Source organism: Salvelinus namaycush, chromosome 4 (genome assembly GCF_016432855.1).
Source record: "Salvelinus namaycush isolate Seneca chromosome 4, SaNama_1.0, whole genome shotgun sequence".
NCBI lineage: Eukaryota > Metazoa > Chordata > Actinopteri > Salmoniformes > Salmonidae > Salvelinus > Salvelinus namaycush.
In genome coordinates this window covers 8,806,644-8,828,325 of record NC_052310.1, presented here as the reverse complement: position 1 = coordinate 8,828,325, position 21,682 = coordinate 8,806,644, and the positions used below count along the sequence as shown (strand labels likewise).

General features: G+C 43.0%; 2 protein-coding genes across 2 annotated transcripts; both read left to right on the top strand.

The window, feature by feature from the left end:
- The first annotated feature begins 1,493 nt into the window (after nucleotides 1-1,493).
- On the top strand, nucleotides 1,494-7,083 carry LOC120045430. Its single transcript, XM_038990311.1, has 6 exons — nucleotides 1,494-1,534; nucleotides 3,055-3,117; nucleotides 3,571-4,238; nucleotides 5,525-5,705; nucleotides 5,828-5,957; nucleotides 6,153-7,083. The coding sequence occupies exons 1-6, from the start codon at nucleotides 1,522-1,524 to the stop codon at nucleotides 6,757-6,759; spliced, it is 1,662 nt and encodes a 553-aa protein (XP_038846239.1). The 5' UTR covers nucleotides 1,494-1,521; the 3' UTR covers nucleotides 6,760-7,083.
- Nucleotides 7,084-16,142: 9,059 nt separating this feature from the next.
- LOC120045341 (rap1 GTPase-GDP dissociation stimulator 1-like) lies at nucleotides 16,143-19,599 on the top strand. The gene is made up of 5 exons (XM_038990222.1): nucleotides 16,143-16,200; nucleotides 17,124-17,228; nucleotides 18,381-18,503; nucleotides 18,888-19,013; nucleotides 19,124-19,599. Exons 1-5 carry the CDS (start codon nucleotides 16,143-16,145, stop codon nucleotides 19,597-19,599), a joined length of 888 nt encoding a protein of 295 aa, XP_038846150.1.
- Nucleotides 19,600-21,682: the final 2,083 nt, after the last annotated feature.

Sequence of the window (21,682 nt, the reverse complement as noted above, 5' to 3'; positions counted from 1 at the left end):
CTCAAATTGAATAGTAATCTGTGCCGCCCGGTCATATTGTCAACAAGGCAGCATCATTCAGAAACATGGTGCATCTTTTCAAATTCATTTTCCTTGAAGGCAGATAAAGTACATGTGTTTTTATCACGAGAGCAAAAATGTTTTTCATGTGAAACCTTGGAACCTTAAGTGATAACTGCACGTGCTTGACATACGGGCAAGCCGGTGTTATGATACTGGTGGTTTGTACGGTTGTGGCTACCAGTACTGCTCCATCTAGTTGTCTGGGATAACAGTTATAAACAACTGTAGCATTTTAGCTAATCCTAACCTTAACCTCATTCTCCTAACCTGCAATGTAAGTCAGTGGCGCCTGGTGGGAGGAGCTATAGAAGGACGGGCTCATTAATGGCTGGAATTGAATAAATGGAACGGAGTCAAACATGTGGTTTCCATATGTTTATCATTCCAACCATTACAATGAGCCCATCCTCCTATAGCTCCTCCCACCCGCCTCTGCTGATGTAAGTGCACTGCTGTCCATAGCTGGATTAGGCTTAGCTAAAATGCTACAGTTGTCAACAAACCACAAACCATCAGTTTCAAAACAAATGCAATCATTTTTCAGCCAGTGGAGACTCCGAACAACTGGCCAGTGTTTCTCAACCTATATGAACACCTATTTAGTCAAGTGTCCTCAAAATGTAGCAATGCTACAATAAAACAGTGACACTGGATAATGTTACAGCAAAGGCAGTAGAGATCTCTTGGTGTCTTGAAGACAACTGGGAATAAGGTAAAATCATGACATCAGTGATCTTAAGGTCACACAGTCGGAGCTCTAGAAAGTTTGTTAGAAATGTTTGTTTATTCCATGTGTAATTGTGTTGTTGTATGTGTCGAACTGCTATGCTTTATCTTGGTCAGGTCGCAGTTGCAAATGAGAACTTGTTCTCAACTAGCCTACCTGGTTAAATTAAGGTGAAATCACTTTTTCTTTCTTTTTTAAGAAGCAGCATTTAAAACAACTGGGTACTCAGGCATCTTTCTGACCTGTATATCACAGTTGTCTTGAAAGCACCAAAATATCACATTTTATTTGTCACATGCGCTGAATACAAAAACACACCTTACACTGAAATGCTTATGCAAGCCCTTAAACCAACAATGCAGTTTTAAAAAATAAACGTAAAAAAAAATATATATAAATATATCTAAATAAAAGTAACAAATAATTAAAGAGCAGCGGTAAAATAACTACAGCGAGGCTATATACAGGGGGTACCGGTACAGAGTCAATGTGCTCGGCCACCGGTTAGTCGAGGTAATATGTACAATTCCGAAGTTTTTTCCAAGTCAGCGATTTCCGAGTTCCGGAGTTGGAAGTTTTTTTGAACGCGATATTTATATTCACTTTGCAGAGATATGATTGGGTCGTAGATTCAAGCCAATCACTGTGCACTATTATTTTTAACGTCAAACCAATCAGACGGCAGCTATTTTTGGCCGCACACCAACGTTATTTTATAACGCATCATCAACATGGAGCCCTCAGGTAGCTTGCTAAATTATTTCACCCTCGCATAAACTTACTAGCGATTGGGAGTGCATGGATATTATTTAGTAAATATTAACGTAACTATTTACATTTCACAAGGTGTTTGTTAACTGGCAAACACAGATTGTAACGTTAGCTAACTGTAGTACTAGCAAAGTAGCTAGCTAACAAGCGATAGCTAGTTTGTGATGTTTGCTTTGCTTCGCTTTGCTAGCCAGTCAGAGTTTGTGACTGTTTGCATTTCAAATGCATGCATTTATGTGTTAGCTGTACGCTAGTTATTGCCTATCAGCATGATGTTGTAGCTAATTAGCTAGCTGTTTGGGTATGATGATGATATCACAGCTTGAACAATGATCCAGATGTTTCACCGGATGTATAAATCTTAAGCATCCGGTTGGCGTTTCCACATGGTGATGAAAGGAAGCCCAGTGGCCGGCAGTGGGAGGAGATGGAGTGAGATGGCCTTTGGCTGACGTTCAGATAATTTTCTCATCATTTAAACATTATACATCATTACAGTTTTCTGTTCCCAAAACTAAAATCTGTTACGAACAGAGTTAACAAAGTTTTGTAGACAAGTGTGTTGTTTAGGAGTGCAAGGGCGAATTGAGTTATTGCGCACTTCACAGGGTAGGCGTTCCATAACGGAAATATGCAACTCATTCTAGAATGCGCCCATAAGATCTCACTGGCTAGTGCTTGGGTCTGCCCACCCCTCGCTTGTTCTACCTACTATGATTAATTTGCTCTCATTGGAAACGACAGGCTTTGGTCTTTCTTGGGTTAGTTATAAAACTCTTTGATATGTCTGGACTGTCACAGACAGAGCAGGAGGAGAGAAAAAGATGGCGCTTTCAAGACAACTGGGAAATCTGACTTCAGTGCTTTCAAAACAACTGGGAACTGAAAAGAAACCAGCTTTGACGGGGGAAAAAATGATTAACGGTCATCCTACTCAGAAGTCAAACTCGGAAGCTCTGGCCTTTTTTCTGGAGAGCTGACTTTCTGACCTGAAGATCACAGACTTCATGATTTGACATGGAGTTGTTTTGAACGCGGCATGTGAACTTGGAAAAAACGAGGTCAAACCATGACGTCAGTGATCTTCAGGTCGGAAAGTCAGAGTTCCAGAAAGATGCCAGAGTTTCTGACTTGGAGACTGTTCAAAAACGATTTCCCCAGTCGGAGCTCATTTCCCCCCCAGAGTTCCCAGTTGTTTTGAATGTGGCAGGGGAGTGTGTGGGAGGGAAGGTGGTGATTAGGTGTGTGCATTGACTTGCGATGCTTCCCTCGTTCTAGGAACCCATAAGGGTTGCACATTTACATTTTAGCTGTGCACTGACAATAACACACCTGACCTGACAAACTAGTATCAACTAACTATCCAGTCCTTGATTGGCTGATTTAATGTGTTAGTACTGGACAATAATACAATGTTTACATATCTCCAAAACCAGGATTGATAAGAAACCCTGCTTTGCTGGTGACCAAGGACTTCTCTAATTTAATTGCAGGGAACAGAACCCCTGTGGGAAAGGATATGATCCATCTGGCCAAGAATGTAGAGAAATATGCAGGTATGTAGATGGCTACCCTATACATTGTCTGAAGCATGAATTAAAGGTTGCCTTATTAATCAGATTTTTATACCAATGCTTGATGTAAAGTCTGAAACTTATCTCAAATTTTTCCTTATAAGCCAAAATGTTGAATAAAATTACATTTGAACACTCTACCAGTTGTCTGAGCGGTTAGCCTTTCAACCACTCGAAATTTGATACAAATGTCCACAGGGAATAATTGTTAACCCGACTTTTTAGAGAGCCGGTAGGTATATGGTTCTCTCGGCTTGTATTTTTGTCACTAGAGAAAAGGCAGAGCATTTAGCATGAACTTGGAGGTGCTGGCTGAATACACTTTAATAAACGTATGAATACTGCAATTTGAAACAAATTGCAAAGTACATGTTGTCAGAAAACAACACAGTTACTGTGGATTTTAAATGCTTTTACTTCCCTCCAAACTGCCAGGGCCTTCCCAGGTCTCGACTCCAGTTGTGGTCGTGACCCACTCTCAAACATCAGTCGGTGTCCCCAAGAAGCGCATCTACGTAGTACCCATGCCCCGGCGGGCTCCTAAAGAGCCACAAATCCAGATTCAGAGTCCCACTGCAGATGCAACCCAAACCCGGACTCCAGTCCCATCCACAAAACACATCTATATTGTATCCCAACCTTTCTCCGCTGGGGGCTCGACGCAAACCCAGGTACCAGGCACTAGGAAACACATCTACGTATTAGCTCAGCCCCAGAATGCTGCTAGGGTCAGGATCCAACCCCAAACTACAGCCAGGATCACGACTCAACCCCAAACTACAGCTGGGAAAATAGACCCACTTAAAGTGCCAGGACAATCCCAGATCAAGACTCCAACTGGGGTCACAGTTCAATCCCAGAATGTAGCCAGTGTCAAAGCCCAAACCCAGCCTGCAGTAGGGAGAACAGACCCTCCTAATGCTCCAAGGCAGACTAGGAAGATGGTTCACTTCCAACACCAGCCTCCGACAGCCAGGGATGCAGCCCCAACCAAGACTGATGCCCAGACTCAGACCCCTACCGTCGTGGCAGAGGTGGTCTCTATGCTGCAACACGGAGATGTGAGACCTGCACCACAGCCATACCTGGTCCACAAAGAAGAGGTAACAGTAAATATCATATACTGAACAAAAATATAAACGCAACAATTTCAACGATTTAGGCCTCCCGAGTGGCGCAGTGGTCTAAGGCACTGCATCGCCGTGCTTGAGGCGTCACTACAGACCGGGTTTGATCCCGGGCTGTGTTGTAGCCGGCCGCCACCGGGGGACCCATAAATTGGTGCACAATTGGCCCAGCGTTGTCCGGGTTAGGGGGGGGTTTGGCCGGCGCTCTAGCGACTCCTGTGGCGGTCCAGGCGCATGCACGCTGACACGGTCGCCAGAGGTACGGTGTTTCCTGGCTTCCGGGTTAAGCGAGTATTGTGTCAAGAAGCAGTGCGGCTTGGCAGGGTCGTGTTTCAGAGGACGCATACGGGAGTTGCAGCGATGGGACAAGACTGCAACTACCAATTGGATATTACGAAATTGGGGAGAAAAGGGGCTAAAAAAGTTTTTATTAAATAAAGTTACAGTTCATGTAAGGAAATCAGTCAATTTAAATAAATTGATTAGGCCCTAATCTATGGATTTCACATGACTGGGCAGGGGCTCAGCCATGGATGGGCCTGGGAGGGCATAGGCCCACCCACTGGGGAGCTAGGCCCAGCCAATCAGAATAGGATTTTCCATACAAAAGGGCTTTATTACATACAGAAATACTCCTCAGTTTCATCAGCTGTCCTAGTGGCTGGTCTCAGACGATCCTGCAGGTGAAGAAGCCGGATGTGGAGGTCCTGGGCTGGTGTGGTTACATGTGGTCTGCGGTTGTGAGGCCGGTTGGACGTACTGCCAAATTTTCTAAAACGGTATTGGAGGCGGCGTATGGTAGAGAAATTAGCATTAAATTCTCAGTGCAACAGCTCTGGTGGACATTCCTGCAGTCAGCATGCCAATTGCACGCTCCCTCAAAACTTGAGATATCTGTGGTCTTGTGTGACAAAACTGCACATTTTAGAGTACTTTATTGTCCCCCGCACAAGGCGTACCTGTGTAACGATCATGCTGTTTAATCAGCTTCTTGATATGCCACACCTGTCAGGTGGATGGATTATCTTGGCAAAGTAGACATTTGTGCACAACATCTGAGAGAAATTAGCTTTTTGTGTGTATGGAACATTTCTGGGATCTTTTATTTCAGGTCATGAAACATGGGACCAACACTTTACATGTTGCGTTTTATATTTTTGTTCAGTGTATATATTGTTTTCATTTAATTTAAAGGTACACTTTGGGATCTGGGATTGTTCAATGGTCATTTAAATGATTGATGTTTACCCATTGATTGATAGGTGTTGAGGAGGATGGATGCGCCAGAGAAGATGTCAGTGAGGACATTGCTGATGTACACTGGGAAGAACCCGGCAGACCTAGACAGCAAGAACAGATTGGTGAAAAACCTGATTAAGGCTGGAATCCCCCCTGTCGAGACCCCTGCCTATATCACCAGTGCCTTCACCAGGCTCACCGAGGGTAAGAGGGAGAGAGAGATTTTCTCCAGGTGACACAAGAACGCTGGGTAGTGGCATGTCCCTAGCTACCTAAAATGATTACCTCAACTTCTGTAACGTGTGTGTGTGTGTGTGTTCCTTCAGGCGACACCACAATGCTGTGTAGTGACATGAAGTCCCTAGCTATCAAACACCTCAACTTCACCAACATGGCCGAGCAGCTCATAGAAGAGACCAACCCTGTGCAGCACTGGTCCAAGATCATCGATACCAAGTAAGCTCTCATGTATACTGTATGTTGGGTCCAAGGTCATCGATTCATCAATGCCAATTACTACTGGTATTTCAAAGCATCTTAACTTCTGAATATGTCCCATAGATAGGAGAATGATGTATTCGTCACCGTTTAGTCTTTTCCTATTTGTCAGTTTGTTAATTAGTCCTCTCACTCCTCCCCCACCCCTCTCAGAGCCCAACTAGAGGAGATGAGACTGTGTTTCAGGGACCCAGCTAACAGTCGTCTGATGGACAACGTGACCCACAGTATGAGCACGGGCGTGATGGACGCCGCCTTCAACATCATCTCTACCCTCATTGACTACCAGGTGCAGCTAATCGCCTGTCTAGTAAACACCATGCCTTCACACCAAACTCCCTCTGGGACGGCTGTCAAAACTAGGCCTTACCCGGCCCTTCGGTCTTCCGTGTCCCTCGTCAACCCCCCTGTTATCACCATTCCGAATTCCCAGGGCCCATTCGGCTCCCTACTCTCCTTGAAACGGCTCAATGTGATAGCCCAGCCCCACCACAACGGGACTCAAACCCAGCCCCTGCTGTGCTGCCAAGAGACCCAGAGCGAGACCCAGACAGACACCCAGCTCCCTAAGAAACCACTGAAACAGCAGAAGGGTCGAGGCGTCCAGCGTGACCCCAGGGGATCTTACAGGAAGAGAGCCGCTTCAGGGGCCTCAGACAGGAAACAGGAAGCGGCTCAGGAGAAGGGGGGGGGTAAGAAGGTTAAGCTAAACCCTTCCCCCCATGTTGCCATGGATACCGAGGAAGAGGGGAATGCATAGACGACCACAAAGAGAACTCCTGGCAACACAGAAGGAAACTGCAGCTGGACGTACACAAACTAATTGAAAAGTTACAGAATGTGCAGCTGCAAGCTCCAGCAGAAAGGAAACCCCAACATTTGCGCCAACAGAAACATAGCCTCATTCCAGAAACAATTTCTGGCTCCTACACTTGTGTAGGCCTAGATATAAGGGGATTGGATAGGTGAAAGCAATTGGATAGGTATAGCAAATCAAATTTTATTTGTCACATGCGCAGAATACAACAGGTGTAGACCTTACCTTGAAATGCTTACTTACATGCCCTTAACCAATAATGCAGTTCAAGAAAGAGTTAAGAAAATGTTTACAAAATTAACAAAAAAAATAAAATGTAACACAATAACAATGCTATATACAGGGGGTACCAGCACTGGGTCAATGTGCGGGGGTACAGGTTAGTCGGGGGGGTGGGGGTCAATATAAATAGTCCGGTTGGCCATTTGGTTAATTGTTCAGCAGTCTTATGGCTTGGGATAGAAGCTGTTAAGGAGCCTTTTGGACCTAGACTTGGCGCTCCGATACCGCTTGCCCTGCGGTAGCAGAGAGAACAGTCTATGACTTGGGAGACTGGAGTCTTTGACAATTTTTTGGGCCTTACTCTGACACCGCCTAGTATTTAGGTCCTGGATGGCAGGAAGCTTGGCCCCAGTGATGTACTGGGCCGTACGTACTACCCTCTGTAGCTCCTTACGGTTGGATGCCAAGCCGTTGCCATGCCAGGCGGTGATGGTGCAGCTCCAGAACTTTTTGAGGTTAATGGGACCCATACCAAATATTTTCAGTCTCCTGGGGGGGGAAAGGTGTTGTCGTGCCCTCTTCACGGCTGTCTTGGTGTGGTTGGACCATGATAGTTTGCCGGTGATGTAGACACCAAGGGACTTCAAACTCTCTACCCGCTCCACTACGGCCCTGTCGATGTGAATGGGGGTGTGTTCGGCCATTCTTTTCCTGTAGTCCACGATCAGCTCCTTTTGTCTTGATCACGTTGAAGTAGAGGTTGTTATCCTGGCACCACACTGCCAGGTCTCTGATCTCCCTATAGGCTGTCTCATCATTGTCGGTGATCACTGTTGTGTCGTCAGCAAACTTAATGATGGTGTTGGAGTCGTGCTTGGTCACGCAGTCGTGGGTGAACAGGGAGTACAGGAGGGACACGCACCCCGTGTTGAGGATCAGCGTGGTAGATGTGTTGTTGCCTACCCTTACCACGTGGGGGGGGCCCGTCAGGAAGTCCAGGATCCAGTTGCAGAGGGAGGTGTTTAGTCCCAGGGTCCTCAGCTTAGTGATGAGCTTTGTGGGCACTATGGTGTTGAACGCTGAGCTGTAGTCAATGAACAGCATTCTCACAGGAGTTCCTTTTGTTCAGGTGGGAAAGGGCAGTGTGGAGTGCGATTGCATCATCTGTGGATCTGTTGGGGCGGTATGCGAATTGGAGTGGATCTAGGGTTTCCAGGATGATGGTGTTGTGAGCCATGACCAGCCTTTCAAAGCACTTCATGGCTACCGACGTGAGTTCTACAGGGCAGTAGTCATTTAGGCAGGTTACCTTCGCTTTCTTGGACACAGGGACTTTGCTGGTCTGCTTGAAACATCTAGGTATTACAGACTTGGTCAGGGAGAGGTTGAAATTGTCAGTGAAAACACTTGCCAGTTGGTCCGCGCATGCTCTGAGTACACGTCCTGGTAATCTGTGAATGTTGTCCTGTCTTAAAGATCTTGCTCACATTGGCTACGGAGAGTGTGATCACACAGTTGTCTGGAACAGCTGGTGCTCTCATGCATGCTTCAGTGTTGCTTGCCTCGAAGCGAGCATGTTGTGTACCGCAGGGCAGCTCTCTAGGCCCTCTACTCTTTTCTATTTTACCAATGACCTGCCACTAGCATTAAACAAAGCATGTGTGTCCATGTATGCTGATGATTCAACTGTATGCGCATCAGCAACCACAGCTAATGAAGTCACTGAAACCCTTAACAAAGAGTTGCAGTATGTTTTGGAATGGGTGGCCATTAATAAACTGGTCCTGAACATCTCTAAAACTAAGAGCATTGAATTTGGTACAAATAATTCCTTAAGTGCTAGACCTCAGCTGAATCTGGTAATGAATGGTGTGGCTGTTGAACATGTTTAGGAGACTAAATTACTTGGTGTTACCTTAGATTGTAAACTGTCATGGTCAAAACATATAGATTCAATGGTTGTAAAGATGAGAGGTCTAGCCGTAATAAAGATGCTCTGCTTTTTTGACACCACATTCCAAAAAGTAAGTTCTGCAGGCTCTAGTTTTGTCTAATCTTGATTATTGACCAGTCATGTGGTCGAGTGCTGCAAGCAAAGACCTAGTTAAGCTGCAGCTGGCCCAGAACAGAGTGGCACGTTTTGCTCTTAATTGTATTCAGAGGGCTGATATAAATACTATGCATGCCAGTCTCTCTTGGTTAAGAGTTGAGGAGAGACTGACTGCATCACTTCTTATTTTTATAAGAATCATTAATGTGTTGAAAATCCCAAATTGTTTGCATTGTCAACTTACACACAGCTCTGACACACACACTTATCCCACCAGGCATGCCACCAGAGGTCTTTTCACAGTCCCCAAATCCAGAACAAATTCAAGAAAACATACGATATTATATAGGGCCCTTATTGCATGGAACTTCCATCTCATATTGCTCAAATAAACAGCAAATCTGGTTTAAAAAAAAAACAGATAAAACACCTTGCGGCACAACGCCTCGCCCCTATTTGACCTAGATAGTTTGTGTGTATGTTTTGATATGTAGGCTACTTGTGTCTTTTTAAAAAATATGTATAGTTCTGTCCTTGAGCTGCTGTTTTCTATTGATGTTCTGTATTATGCCATTCTGTTTTATGTTTTTAATAAAATACCAAATAAAAGACATTTAGCTCGTCTGGTAGGCTCGCGTCACTGGGCAGTTCGTGGCTGGGTTTCCCTTTGTAGTCCGTAATAGTTTAGAAGCCCTGCTACATCCGACGAGTGTCAGAGCCGGTGTAGTATGATTCATTCTTAGTCCTGTATTGATGCTTTGCCTGTTTAATAGTTTGTCTGACAGCATAGCAGGATTTCTTATAAGCGTCTAGATAAGTGTCCCGCTCCTTAAAAGCAGCAGCTCTAGCCTTTAGCTCGGTGCGGATGTTGCCTGTAATCCATGGCTTCTGGTTGGGATATGTACGAATGGTCACTGTGAGGACGATGTCGTCGATGCACTTATTGATGAAGCCAGTCACTGAGGTGGTATACTCCTCAATGCTATTGGATGAATCCCTGAACATATTCCAGTCTGTGCTAGCAAAACAGTCCTGTAAGCATAGCGTCCGCGTCATCAGACCACTTCCGTATTGATCGAGTCACTGGTAATTCCTGCTTTAGTTTTTGCTTGTAAGCAGGAATCAGGAGGATAGAATTATGGTGAGATTTGCCAAATGGAGGGCGAGGGAGAACTTTGTATTAGGTGAGGTAAAATGAGGTTAAACGGTTTTATGTTTGCCTGCATTAAAGTCTCTGGCCACTAGGAACTCATCTTCTGGATGAGCATTTTCTTGTTTGCTTAGACCTTATACAGCTCGTTGAGTGCAGTCTTAGTGCCAGCATCAGTTTGTGGTGGTAAATAGACTGCTACGAAAAATATAGATAAACTCTCTTGGTAAATAGTATGGTCTACAGCTTATCATGAGGTACTCTACCTCAGGCGAGCAATACCTCAGACTTCCTTAATATTAGACATCGCACACCAGCTGTTATTGACAACTAGACACACACCCCCACCCCTCGTCTTACCAGACGTAGCTGTTCTGTCCTGCCGATGCACGGAAAAACCAGACAACTATATTATCTGCGTCGTCGTTCCACAACGACTCAGTGAAACATAAGATATTTTGTTTTTAACTTTTTATGGCTGCAATCCCGTTAACGGGATCGATATGACAACAGCCAGTGAAAGTGCAGGGCGCCAAATTCAAACAACAGAAATCTCATAATTAAAATTCCTCAAACATACATGTATCTTATACCATTTTAAAGGTAATCTTGTTGTTAATCCCACCAAAGTGTTCGATTACAAATAGGCTTTTCAGCGAAAGCACCACAAACGATTATGTTAGGTCACCGCAAAATCACAGACAAACAGTCATTTTTCCAGCCAAAGACAGGAGTCACAAAAAGCAGAAATAGAGATAAAATGAATCACTAACCTTTGATGATCTTCATCAGATGACACTCATAGGACTTCATGTTACACAATACATATATGTTTTGTTTGATAAAGTTCATATTTATATACAAAAACCTCAGTTTACATTGGCGCCATGTTCAGAAATGCCTCCAAAATATCCGGAGAAATTGCAGAGAGCCACGTCAAATAACATAAATACTCATCATAAACTTTGATGAAAGATACATGTTTTACATAGAATTAAAGATACACTTGTTCTTAATGCAACCGCTGTGTCAGATTTCAAAAAGCTTTACGGCAAAACACAATATTCAATAATCTGAAAACAGCGTTCAGCCACAAAAGCAAGCCCATACAGTTAGCCGCCAAATTGTGCAGTCAACAAAACCCATAAAAAGCATTATAAATCTTCACTTACCTTTGCTGATCTTCGTCGGAATACACTCCCAGGACTCCCACTTCCACAAGAAATGTTTGTTTTGTTCGGTAATGTCCATTTATGTCTAAATAGCTATTTTTGTTAGCGTGTTTGGTAAACAAATCCAACGTCAGGAAGCGCGTTTACTAAAAGCTGATGAAATGTCCAAAAGTTCCGTAACAGTCAGTAGAAACATGTCAAACGATGTATTGAATCAATCTTTAGAATGTTTTTAACATAAATCTTGAATAACGTTCCAACCGGAGAATTACATTGACTTCAGATGAGCGATGGAACAGAGCTCCCTCGCATGGTTAGAGCATGGTCAGGTCATGGCAGACCTGACTAATTCCCCTCTCATTTGGCCCCCCTTCACAGTAGATGCATCAGACAAGGTTCTACAGACTGTTGACATCTAGTGGAAGCCGTAGGAAGTGCAAACTCATCCATATCTCGCTGTGATTTCAATAGGATCTTGGTTGAAAATCGACCAGCCTCAGAATTCCCACTTCCTGTTTGGATTTTTTCTCAGGTCTTTGCCTGCCATATGAGTTCTGTTATACTCACAGACATCATTCAAACAGTTTTAGAAACTTCAGAGTGTTTTCTATCCAATATGAATAGTAATATGCATATATTAGCAACTGGGACTGAGGAGCAGGCAGTTTACTATGGGCACCTCTGTGCACCTTTCATCCAAGCTACTCAATACTGCTCCTGCAGCCATAAGAAGTTAATGTCCCGTTGGTAGGACAGTCTCGAACGGAGATCATCCAGTTTATTTGTCAGTGATTGCACGTTGGCCAATAGAACCGATCTCTCTGCCCCCTGTATTTCCGTCTTTCCTTCATGCGAATGACAGGGATTTGGGCCTGGTCTCGGAGAAGCAGTATATCCTTTGCGTCGGACTCATTAAAGAAAATATCTTTGTCCAGTTCGAGGGGAGTAATCGCTTTTCTGATTTCCAGAAGCTCTTTTCGGTCATAAGAGACGGTAGCAGCAATATTATGTACAAAATAAGGTACAAACAATGTGAAAAAAAAACACACAAAATAGCACAATTGGTTAGGAGCCTATAAAATGGCAGCCATCCCCTCCGGTGCCATTATTATACCTAGGGGGTAGGGGCCAAGTGTTGATTTTGGAAGTGGACTGAGCACTCAGTGATGTGAGGACAGAGAAATGGAAGAAGGATATAAGAGGAAAAAGAGTTTAAGTGCCTTGGAACACATTGACTAAATTGTAAATTACTGTAATATATTTACATTGACTATTGGGACAACTTTATATTAAAGTTGTAATTTTCCAAAGCATGGTGATTCCTTTGTGTAGAGAGAGCCATGCCTAGATCAGGGTTCTCCGACTCTGGTCCTGAATAGCTACTGCTAACACCTGATTCAGATAATCAAGGTCTTGATGAACAGACAATTAGTAGAATCAGGGGTGTTAGAGCAGGGATGGACCAAAATCCTGCACATGCAGTGGAGTTTGTGTCACGAGAATTTCTATCTCAATGTTCTCACTGAACTATTTTATATCTCTGTCTAATTCCTGAAGGTTGTAAAGCTCCAGTTCAAAGAAATAGACAGTCTCAGCCTGCAATAGATCAATTCTTTATTCAGAGAGCGCTCTGCCCTTCAAGTGCAGAGCGAATCTTTTATACACACACACAAACAAGTTGTCATCTTAAGCTACGCCTTGCTCAGACAGTCTGTACTTTTCCACTACACACATACATTGTTTATCATATTCTGCAACATGTTTCATAATTTTCTGCAAGCCTAAAAGTTTCTCCACTCCACGGGTGGGGACAGAATGTCCTGTTATTGGTTTCACAGTTGCACCCTGCTTACATAGCTAAAAAGTAACACAATGGCCTAGTCCTAAAAGGTATAGTCACACACATTATTGGATTATTGTCTTATGACTCTAACACATTTAATACAATTATATGGTTTCAGGGTGGAATACTTTAGTCATTATCTTAAACATACAAATTCTTCTATCAGTTTGAGAATCCTTTTCTATAGAGTTGCTGAAGCTAGTTGATGTCTCTATCTCACTGTTTTGGCGGTTGGGTATTTTGGTACATTCAGAGAGATTTTAGGGAGCGAGGAGCTCTGCCTCACACGTAAAGATAGATGGCAGACTAGATGGATATAACCCGTTTTAGCATGGACATTGCCATTGAGGCAGAAAATATATGTGTAGCCTAGTGCAGACTTTCTACTCTGTAAATTGATGTGGTCTGGTAAATGTTTTGTTTCACATAGACATGTCTTTATACTTTTTAGCTCTTGGTTACTTCTGTTTTGTTTACAATTCTAAATAAAACGTTGCATCCACGCAAGACTTGAACCTGTCTCTTACTTGCCTCGTTCACGTGCTAGTCCGAACTAGGAAACTCAGTAATGTCCCACTTGATTGTAGTTATACACGTGCTGCGTTCAACCAAATTTCAGAGTTTCCTATGTCCGATTTAGCATGCGTTTAATTCCAACCATCAACAGGTTATTGTGCGTAACAACAGACTTGAGATTGAAACTAAGACACTGGCAATCTGGTTCTGCGTTTGATGAAGCGCTAACAGACTGACATGCCTGTCTAATTAGCTAGATTATCCTATTGATGGTTAGAAAGGTTGGGCTTATTACACATTTAAAATCAACAAATCCAACAGCATGCTAGGCCAAAAACTGCCTGCGAGCCTAAGCTTCATAGCCGTCAAAGGCTGTACATCCATTTTAGAACAGCAAAAGTAAAATTGGGAGGGTTAATTGCTTTTTCACTACATCTAAAAAAAAAAAAAACATGTACATCTAAAGAAAATGTGGAATGTTTATCTATAAACTAAAGACAACCAGACAGTAACCATAAGACCCTAATATTCCTGTCACTCATTGATTCATTACTAACAGTCAACCTCTGGCTGTATCAAACACACACTCATTGATTGATTACTAACAGTCAGCCTCTGGCTGTATCAAACACACACTCATTGATTGATTACTAACAGTCAGCCTCTGGCTGTATCAAACACACACTCATTGATTGATTACTAACAGTCAGCCTCTGGCTGTATCAAACACACACTCATTGATTGATTACTAACAGTCAGCCTCTGGCTGTATCAAACACACACTCATTGGACTATAGAGGCTGAACCTCAAGTTAGATAAACAGATGCTGCTGAAATATTAAAAGTATTTAACGCATGAGATAAACCTTCCATCTGGACAGGCAGGATGATAGAGCACTCTTTCCTGCTGTCCTCACTGCTTGCAGTAGGGGAGTTCTTTTCCTGTAGAGGGCTTCCACCATTTTAAAGTAAACTGGGTGGGCATTCCTATGGGTTGGGAGCGATCAGACAATGCATTATTAGCATTATTAGCATTATTAGGCTTAAGCTTTTTTTCAAAACACAAATAAGGAAATGTACTACTTTAAAATTGTTTGAGCGAGGTGCAGAACCACTGATCTACAAATCATCCTGCATTCTAAAGAACTACCCAGTAAGAAGTCCTCACGTACAAGGATTAGCGAAACACTTTGCTAAATCAGCCGAATGTAATTCGGTCGAGTCAACCTAGCCAAGAGCCTATCAAGCCCCATAAAACTGGCGCTCAAACAGGGAAATGGTTCCAATCCTTTTTCCACCATTCATTTTTCCCAAAGGGGATTTTAGAAACGCCTAAAATAAGGGCTGTGTTTCATGTAGGCTTACGCTGGCGTGGCGTTTTGATAACCATGTAAATCTCTTTTGGACAAGGTTGACTTTATTCAATATATTTGGCTCTGATTCGAAAGTGCTAATTAACATCAAAGTAGACATCATGCAAGACTATAAATCCCTGCAAGGTCCTGCACCTCATCTCTAGCCGACAACTTTGCTAACAGGTATTGTGTCGATTTAGAACTTGCCCCCAAGACAGTTCAGAATTGTCAATTTAAAGAAATGTTGCCAATTTATTCATTACAAAATTTAGCTAACTTTAGATAGTTAATCCAGAGATGTTTAATTTTGCCTCGATTTGGCAGCCTCGTCCAGATCATCATGGCATTTGTAGTTCTTTATGATAGCCACATTAGCAGCTAATCAGCATTTCATTTGATGAGGGTAAATACAGGCAAATATATTGATAAAATGAATTTTAAGTGTTTCTAAAATCCCATAGAAGAATTAAGGGTAGAAAAACGATTGGAACCATGTCCCTGTTTCAACTCTAGGTTGTAAGGATATTTTTACTGTGGTACTGTATTACCTGCCAACACGGCGGGTGAAAGGGAGGGAGTAACCGAGGGAGAGCAGCTTTGCAGGGAATTAGGATTTACTCCGTATTAGTGTAGAGAGGGAGGGAGAGCACAGGAGTTAGAGTAGGAGAGAAAGAAACACGCCTGAAAGAGCGGGAGTACGGAATATGTAACATAAAAGGCAAGAAGGAAATAAATGGATTCGGGGCTTGCTGAGCGTATCATAGAGAACGGGACAGTGGGAAGAGAGACGAGGTAGAAAGAAAGGAGAAGACGGTGTCTGAAACAGCAACAGACAGATGTTACAGAAAGCTGGCGAAGAGATACGGATAAGAAAAGGGGAAAGGAGGAGAGGGGAAGTGCAGAGGTGTGCAGAGAACATTGTTTGGCTGACAGAAGATTAGAGAAACGACTGCAACAAAAAGGCCGGATGGGAGTCTATACTGAGACAAATGCACGCATACACACCCACAACACACACATGGCTAGACTGCCGCCGACCAGTGACTCCGGTCGACTACTGCCAGTGGTACCCAAAGGTGAGTGATTAGTGTTGGTATGCGCGATTGTTGAGTAGAATTGAATTTTTTTTTTAAGTTTGGTGTGTGAAGATAGACACTACGCTGTGTTGGACTGAGCCACACACCTACGTAAACATACTATTGAGCACTGAGCATTACACCACAGATATCGCTTCATTTGATATGAACACTAGCATGGCGCCAGTGTGTGCAGCGCACCACGGGAGAGGAGATTACTATGTGACCTGACACAGCTGCTGCTGCTATGGACCTTACACTTCTATATCAGTACATTATAAACTGGGGGGTTCGAGCCCTGCTGACAGGCGTGGTATATAGCACGGGTATGACTAAACGTTTATTTTTTACTGCTAAATTACGTTGGTAACCAGTGACACCTCGGGGGTTTGTGGTATACGGCCAATATACCACGGCTAAGAGCTGTTCTTTCGCACAACGACAAGCGGAGTGCCTGGATACAGCCCTTAGCCGTGGTATAATGGCCATATGCCACAACCCTCGTGCCTTATTGCTTAAGTATACACTGACATGGTCACTTATGTTTACACTACTCAGTAGGGTACGTGTTGTATGTGTCACAGGCGGGGATCTGAACCCGGGTCTCCAATGGGAGAAACCAACGTCTTGACCGTTAAACTCATGTCTGCTACGTTTGCTTGTGGTGTCTATAGCACTGTCATGCATATGTGGTACAATGTTAGTCATTTCAAATCAGTACTTGAAGTGGGATGAAAACGATGCCAGAGCTCACCATAATTTTACTGTACCGGGGTTCATATTGAAGGGTCTTGACCCCTGGTCTCCCAGCCCATAGCCAAACGTATTAACCAATGCTGTAATATGGTTATAGGGAGATCGTAACAAGCGAACTGGTACAGGAAGTATTCATATTCAATCATCTCGCTCTCTCACCCTCTCAGACCCTCTCACTAATGCATTAGATGCCATTGTGGTCAGTACTGATCTCATCGAGGATGAACTCCGACCTCACCTGGAAACAGTACTTACTGTCATACAGGAAAAACGTGAGTCACACACACACACACCTCTGACCACAGCCAAGAGGCCACTACCTGCCAACGAAACCAAAAATTACACAAAAACGTGGCCTTTCCTTCAAGGGAGAACTTCGATTTAGTCTATTCTCCAAAAGTATATAATGTACAGTAGCCAAGCCATTGTTAAACAGGATGGGAGGGAGGGTTTCCATTAGTTACAGCAGCCACAAAGTCAAAATATCGTAGAAAATCATGAACACCAAAATGTGCTTTTTGGTCTTATTTTAGGTTAGGGTTAGCAGTGTGTTTTTCAGTTTAGGGTTAAGGTTAGGTTAAAAATCAAATTTTAAGAAGAGAAATTTGTGGTAACAAGTGAGGAACAAGGGAGAGAAGGAAGGAAGGGGTTAAGAGCGAGAGAGTTGGATGCGTGACCAATTGGACAAACAGTCGCTAAGCCGTTTGTGTCTGAGGGAGAGAGAGAGGGAGGGAGGGAGAAAGAGACGAAACAGGAGGGAGAGGCGAAAAGGTCACAGGGTTGATTAACCTGCCTGGATTAAACTCACACACACGTAAACAAACCATACACAATGTACATAAACTCAGCAAAAAAAGAAACGTCCTCTCACTGTCAACTGTGTTTTTTTTCAGCAAACTTAACATGTGTAAATATTTGTATGAACTTAACAAGATTCAACAACTGAGACATAAACTGAACTAGTTCCACCGACATGTGACTAACAGAAATGGAATAATGTGTCCCTGAACAAAGGGGTGGTCAAAATCAGAAGTAACAGTCAGTATCTGGTGTGGCCACCAGCTGCATTAGGTACTGCAGTGCATCTCCTGACCGTTCCACAGGTGCATGTTCATTAATTGTTTATGGTTCATTGAACAAGCATGGGAAACAGTGTTTAAACCCTTTACAATGAAGATCTGTGAAGTTATTTGGATTTTTATAAATTATCTTTGAAAGACAGGGTCCTGAAAAAGGGACGTTTCTTTTTTTGCTGAGTTTACATGGCACACACAGTATTCACACAGTCACGTACACACAGTTTTCGCATGCATGCCTGGATGGCTTGTAGGTAAATGGAGGGAGAATACAGTAAAGAGTGTATATTGTGCTTGTTAATATGATGCTGTGCATTTAATCTCTCTGTGTGTGTGTGTGGTGTGTAGAGCGTGGGGCTGCAGAACACGTGGCAGTGAGTGGTGTATTACCTACTCTGGCTCAAGCCCTTAGGAGGAGAGGACCGCTTACTTTAATTACTGCTAAACTGGTGTCAGAACTGGCCAGAGAAAGTAAGTCTCTCTCTCTCTGCCTCTCTCTTTCTTTGCCTCTCTCTCTCTCTCTTTGCCTCTCTCTCTCTCTCTCTCTCTTTGCCTCTCTCTCTCTCTTTGCCTCTCTCTCTCTCTCTCTGCCTCTCTCTCTCTCGTTCTGCCTCTCTCTCTCTCTTTGCCTCTCTCTCTCTCTCTTTGCCTCTCTCTGCCTCTCTCTTTCTTTGCCTCTCTCTCTCTCTCTTTGCCTCTCTCTGCCTCTCTCTCTTTACCTCTCTCTCTCTCTTTGCCTCTCTCTCTCTCTCTGCCTCTCTCTCTTTGCCTCTCTCTCTCTCTCTGCCTCTCTCTTTCTGCCTCTCTCTCGCTCTGCCTCTCATGGTTGTCATTCACTGCTTCTTTCTCCATCAGCGGTGATCAGGGAGAGGTGTGGTGAGACAGGGGTGTCATCTGCTCTGCTGTCTGTGCTGCTCTCCAGGGATCAGGAGCTGCTGATACACGCTGGCCGCGCTATCGCTCGTATCTGCTACGAGAGCCGTGAGTCATCGCTAACCACTGACCCCTAACCCTCGACCACAGCCTTATCTCTAACGCTTCAAGTCTAAGCTCTTAACCTAACCTTTCTTACACATATTTCTCTCTCTCAGGGTGTCAACAGGAGCAGTTGTTGCGTTTGGGGGCGGTCCCTAGGCTGGTCGGAATCCTGCTGGGTTTTAAAAGCAACCAGGCTCTGGAGGGTGTGTGTCTTGTGGCCCTGTGTAACCTAGGTGACATGGGAGAGGGGGGGGAAGATGGAGGTATATCGTGGGAGAGAGGCGTGTCGCTATGTCCCGAGGAGTCTGTGTTTCGTGGCGTGACTTGTCATTCCTGCGGCTTTGGCTCCATGGTTACAGTCGTCAGACTGACCCAGTGGTCGCCCGGGCAACACACCGTCAGCATCGAGGTGTTATCCCGTTACTCCATCGGGTTCTGGACAATGCATAACAACCGCCGGACAGTGCGACGTTCGCCACTCTCTCACCTGGGAACGTGTCCTAGGTTCTACAAAGCCATCAAGTACTCCGTCCAGAACATTCCCAACAGTAGAAGCCTCAAGTCACTGATCTTCCACATCTTCCTTTGAGAGGGGAATGTACTACAAACATGGCAGCATATTATGGACTACAAACATGGCAGCATATCATGGTTTACAAGCAACGCACCATATTATGAACTAAAAACATTTTTCATTGACTATGAATATGGTATTATATCATTGACAAACAGGAGAACTCATTCACACCTTCTTAGAGAGGAACGGACTACAAACATGGCATTTTATGGACTACAAACAGGTTGACTCTGAAAGTCACTGCAGATACATCAGGACTGCAGACAGAAACCGAGATGACTGTGGGTGTTGTGGTTCTGGATGTACCTTACCCAATTAGAAATAAATCGGAGTTACATTTTTTTTCAAAATTGACATTAAAGGTTCAAATGTATTTCTTTATTTTGTTTTTAAGAAATTCTAAAATAGTTTGACAACCCTGTTTTGTACGCTTTTAAATTATATCAAACTTTATCTTTTTCAATCAGTGATGAAGACATGTATCATGGTATGGTGGGGTATGCAAAATGGGTCAACTTTGAGCACCTTTATCTTTTGAAGGTTTTGGCATTTAGGTCCAAAATATCCCTTTCTGACCACTTCTTAAATGTACAAACATGTATGATACATTTTGCTTAATCAAAAGTGATGCTGTCAAAAAGTGATTCAATTCAAATGGATTTACCCACACACACTACTAGGTCCGTATAGCGGCCGATAGGTTTGTTCATAACATTCATTATACACAATACAATCTTAGACAGAACTTCTTAATGTGTAGCTCTTTCTCTCTATTTCTAGGTTTTGTATCATACACAATGTTTAAAATGTCAGAACAGTAGTTTTCCCATAAAAAAATGTCATATACAAGAACGAGTGACACTTGTAATTTCTGCTGTGCCATATAAAACCATGTTTTTGACAATTCGTCAATTTTACTACACCAGTATTTCATCCTCATTCTACATAATTTTAACCTGTTGAATGTTAATGTTAAGTGGATGGCCGTGTAAAACATATCTTCATGAAGGCCATGAACAGTACCTAGTAATGCCTTATACAGTTAGAAGGCTCAGATTTAGTGCTTTTTTATTAGGTATTCATTATTTGTGATTTTATGCATTTTTGCAGTAGTATGCACTGCTATAATCCGCCACAGTTGACGCGTCATAATACCGATTAAAACACGGAAATGGTTCCAATGGTTTTCCCGCCATTCATTTTTCACATTGTGAATAAATAAAAAAGTATAATTAATTGTGTTTGGTGTAGGTTTACCTTGGCATGACGTTTTAATAGCCGTGTAATTCTCTCTCAGACAAGGTGAGTTTTATAAATTAATTCGCCTCAATTTACTCTCAAAAATTCGCAATGCTAATTATTGATGAAAGTTACCTTGTCAGAGAGAGATTTGCGTGGTTATCGAAATGTCATGCCAGGGTAATCCTACACGAAACACAGACTTTATATGAAGTAGTTATAAAATCCCAGATGGAACAATTGGAACCATTTCCGGGTTTTATGACTCATACTGTGACACTCAACAGTAAATAGTATGAAGTAAGTAGTAGATTTCATTTTCAAATTTCATATGCTATGAACAACCTATTAATTAAAAATGGCAAAATAGGGCTTAACACGTTTTAGATAATCTACATATTCTCACAATTTTACAACTAACATGCTGTAAGATTTCAGCTAAATTATTACTGTAAGAATTTTTATATTTAATGGTCAGGGAAAATATAACTCATTTCCTGGTGCAATGATCAAATTCGTTGTCTCTCCCCTTGGGTTTCCACTAGATAGCACAGCCACAAAGCCAGAATTGGCTATATCGTAAAAATATTTAAGGTTAGGGGTAGATATAATGTTAGCAGTGTAGTTAAGGTTTAAAGTCACCTTTTAAGAAGAGAAATTGTAAAAATACGCGGAGATTTTGACTTTGTGGCTGTGGTAACTAGTGACGACCCTCCCTTGTGAACATACCTCAGCTGTCATCTAATATAATGTTTGTCCCTCTCGTGATGAACACAAAGTGTTTTCACATCTTTAAATTGTCAGACAAGTTTTATTTTAATTAAATTAGATATAAATAGATGTGTGTTTGTCGTAG

What these genes read in the sequence shown, in the direction of transcription:
- LOC120045430 (XM_038990311.1), top strand. An exon ending in GAATGTAGAGAAATATGCAG is followed by an intron (nt 3,118 to 3,570) that starts GTATGTAGATGG and finishes CCAAACTGCCAG; the next exon opens with GGCCTTCCCAGGTCTCGACT. An exon ending in CTTCACCAGGCTCACCGAGG is followed by an intron (nt 5,706 to 5,827) that starts GTAAGAGGGAGA and finishes GTGTTCCTTCAG; the next exon opens with GCGACACCACAATGCTGTGT.
- LOC120045341 (XM_038990222.1), top strand. Translation starts at nt 16,143, where the DNA reads ATGGCTAGACTGCCGCCGACCAGTGACTCCGGTCGACTACTGCCAGTG. An exon ending in ACTGCCAGTGGTACCCAAAG is followed by an intron (nt 16,201 to 17,123) that starts GTGAGTGATTAG and finishes TCACCCTCTCAG; the next exon opens with ACCCTCTCACTAATGCATTA. An exon ending in TCGTATCTGCTACGAGAGCC is followed by an intron (nt 19,014 to 19,123) that starts GTGAGTCATCGC and finishes TCTCTCTCTCAG; the next exon opens with GGTGTCAACAGGAGCAGTTG.